The 3098-nt window shown below is 38.9% G+C and overlaps 1 protein-coding gene across 1 annotated transcript; it reads right to left on the reverse strand.

Annotated features, from left to right (window-relative positions):
- Positions 1–228: 228 nt before the first annotated feature.
- Positions 229–654, reverse strand: LOC129779289 (uncharacterized). The gene has a single exon (XM_055786689.1). It carries the CDS (start codon positions 521–523, stop codon positions 293–295), a length of 231 nt encoding a protein of 76 aa, XP_055642664.1. The 5' UTR covers positions 524–654; the 3' UTR covers positions 229–292.
- Positions 655–3098: the final 2444 nt, after the last annotated feature.

A 3098-nucleotide genomic window follows, 5' to 3' on the forward strand; every position in this document is an offset into this window, starting at 1 on the left:
TGTCTTCTAGAGGCGGATGAACTGAAAATTAGAAGCCTTTATAATCCATCACGTTCGTTCGTTCGTACGCTGTTTGAGCCGCACCTCCCAAGTTGCTTTCTTCACTTTTTATAATTTGTTTTAAATGGGAGAATGTTGTTAATATCGAAACAACTATTATTACAGCACCTAGATTCAGCCGTTGTCAACTACGGATATTTCGAATTTTGGACTTTTATCTATGGAACATTTACATTACATAATTTATTAAGTCAACATTTTACAACCCTAATACACATGACAATCCCTAGGACTACGATTTCAACGTTGGAACCTTATCAAGCGTAATGGCAGCAGGTCCCGGACCGGCTCCAGCCTCGATCATCTTTCGTTCTTCTTCCTGCCGGGCGGGTCTTATCACGGTGAAGTATCGATAGAAACGCATCCCCAGCATGTAGCTACCCCAGAGGGTCAGACCCATGCAGGTGTACACGACGCCCCGGTGAAGCCGATCGAACAGCAGATCCTTTGCCTTGCGTTTCATGATTTGTGATCGCGTTTTTCGTTCACTCAACTAATACAGTTTTTTGGTATAAAATGTTTACCGCACAATGTTTTGCTGAGTTTTCAATGTTTTCTGTATTGACAGTATGGTCAGTATCTAACGTCAGAAATCAATGTTATGACATTGTGAAATAACAAAAAATGAGAAGGTGGTGGAGACTTTACAGTGCCGTGTAAAAAGTTTGAGAATATAAGCTGGATCGATAGATTTGTTCACAATTTGAAATTTTTATATTTGTAGCTGTTTACTTTCGTAGTATGTTTCATAGCCTGATTGATGATTTAATTCCTTTGCTAGTTCTTATCTTGCTAATGTGACAAAATACGTTTCTAGAAAATTAATCAGCTGCTGGATGTATTTTTACACCTGATTTGGGGCTGTCCACGTACCACGTGAACAACTTTAGGGGGGGTAAGGGTTACAAAAATGTTCACGCTTGTCCACGGTGAGGGGGGAGGAGTTTTGGTAATGTCCACGTGGACACGTTAAGTATTTTTTAAAGTAAAACCTTCAAGTTGATAGTCAAAATTTAATTAGATCTGTTGTGTATTTACACGATTTTTTTAATTTCACGACCGCCCTGAGTACTCAGTATTCATCAATAAAAATACTGAACTGCCTGAGAGTGCTGCTCGGTCAAACATCCATATTTTTTCATATGACTGAACCTCTTTCCTGAAATGTATATTTTGAAGGTAACGTACATGACTTAGATGCGGGTTGAATTCAACTTTTGCTCTTGATAACAAAACTATTTGGGTTTTTTTTTGAGAACTCTCAAGGATTTCTGAACATTGATACGAACAACAAATTCTTCCATGAGTGTAAGGGCCGTATCTCTGCAGATCTATTTCCTGAAATGATGTTGTTTTTCATTGATGTTTGGTAATTTTTGTAATACGCTTCTTTTGAGTTGTCTGGAAAGTTCATGCTTCTACTGCTGGCAATCAAATCGAGACAATTATTAAGATTAATCCTTGATGCACATGAATTGGTAGAGTCGCTACAGATGCCGAAAATCACCGTTCATGAGAAAGAAAACATCACAAAAAACGCTACAATGCATGAGCTACATATTAACCCATATTACGGAACCCGATCGGATTTGACGTATCGCAATCCGAACAAGATAAAGTTTTGCACTCTGCATTTCAAGGTTGCAACATTTGATAGGATTTGATAGGATTTGACTCGATCAGATTAGGGGGGATAGAGACACGAATTTCGGAGGTTTCTTCGAGCTCCGAAAAAGTAAAACAAAGAATATTTTTACCATCCATTATATCACTATTTGTTTATCTATCAAAAAAAATTGAACGGAAAAAAAATATATATTCATAATAAGAAGCTGATCAAGTGGGGGGCTCAAAAAAAGTTATGCCATGGCGTACACGATTCCAGCCCTTCTGCTTATCTGAAACAAACAAATCGAACAAATTCTGAATCAGTAAAGATGCCACTATCGCATGAACCTCGGACAAGTCAAAAACGTGTTTTTTGACAAAATGGCGGAAATTTGAAAAAAAATGCTGTTCAAAAAATTTTTTTCTAGTTTCTTTATTTTTTTTAAAATAGTAAAGTTACGAAATTATGATTTTTTACGTTGAACTACGTCTTTCATTAAGGGTGTCAAATCAGAAAACAGGTTACGTTTTTATGAAATAAAGTTAACGTTAATAACTATTTTTGCCGCGAACGGATTTTGGCGATTTACATACTAAACGAATCGGAAATTCCGTAAGATTTGTTTAATATTCCATACATTAGAATACCCTGGTTAATAGATGGTTAAAATACATGAAAACTTTAAGTGTTTCTATTTTCCCATACATTTGTTCTGTCCATTTGAGTGCTTTCCCGAACAGAGCTATCAATAACGAGCAACTTATCGACGACCAACGGAGGGGAAATCTTAGGATTTAAAGTCTCCGTGAACAAAGGAAAAGGAGAAGAATGAAGGGGAATACTTGCCTAGAGTATAAACAGTGGATCTCGCTGAGGCAAACTTTCATTCGGCATCGGACTGTTCAGTAATCCAGTTCACTTTGCTTTCGCTGCGCTTCGATCTCAGATTGGACCCCACCAGTGGTAATCCAACTTGGAAATCGTCGTTTGATTTTTCTGTTCGTTTTTCGCTGTTATTCGTATCGTGTGTTCTGTGTGGGACACGACACACGCACTCTGCATTGAATACTGCATATGCCGATGTGTAGTAAGAGATTGCACACAGCTCCGCAGTGAGAGTCTAACAGCCAACCGGGTGAGACATGTGAAAGGATTCCAGACAGTGAATGGTCATAATGGGGGATTTCCATATGGAGTTAGATGTCACACATGTTCTTCTTTCCACGTCATAAATTGGACGCTTCGCGTAGTGCGCGATGAGCAAAAAGAAGAGGAAGGCAGGCTCGAGCCCTGCAAAAAACGAACGCATTGCCAGGGGCAATAAAATTTCGAGGTAAGGGTCATCTAATGATGCACGCGGTGTAGGTGCAGTAAAAAGCGCTCGCACTGAACCGAGCCTTCGCGAATGTGACACCGAACCGAACAACAG

This window comes from Toxorhynchites rutilus, chromosome 3 (assembly GCF_029784135.1).
Source record: "Toxorhynchites rutilus septentrionalis strain SRP chromosome 3, ASM2978413v1, whole genome shotgun sequence".
NCBI lineage: Eukaryota > Metazoa > Arthropoda > Insecta > Diptera > Culicidae > Toxorhynchites > Toxorhynchites rutilus.

Coding starts and splice junctions, on each gene's coding strand:
- LOC129779289 (XM_055786689.1), bottom strand. CDS start 523: ATGAAACGCAAGGCAAAGGATCTGCTGTTCGATCGGCTTCACCGGGGC.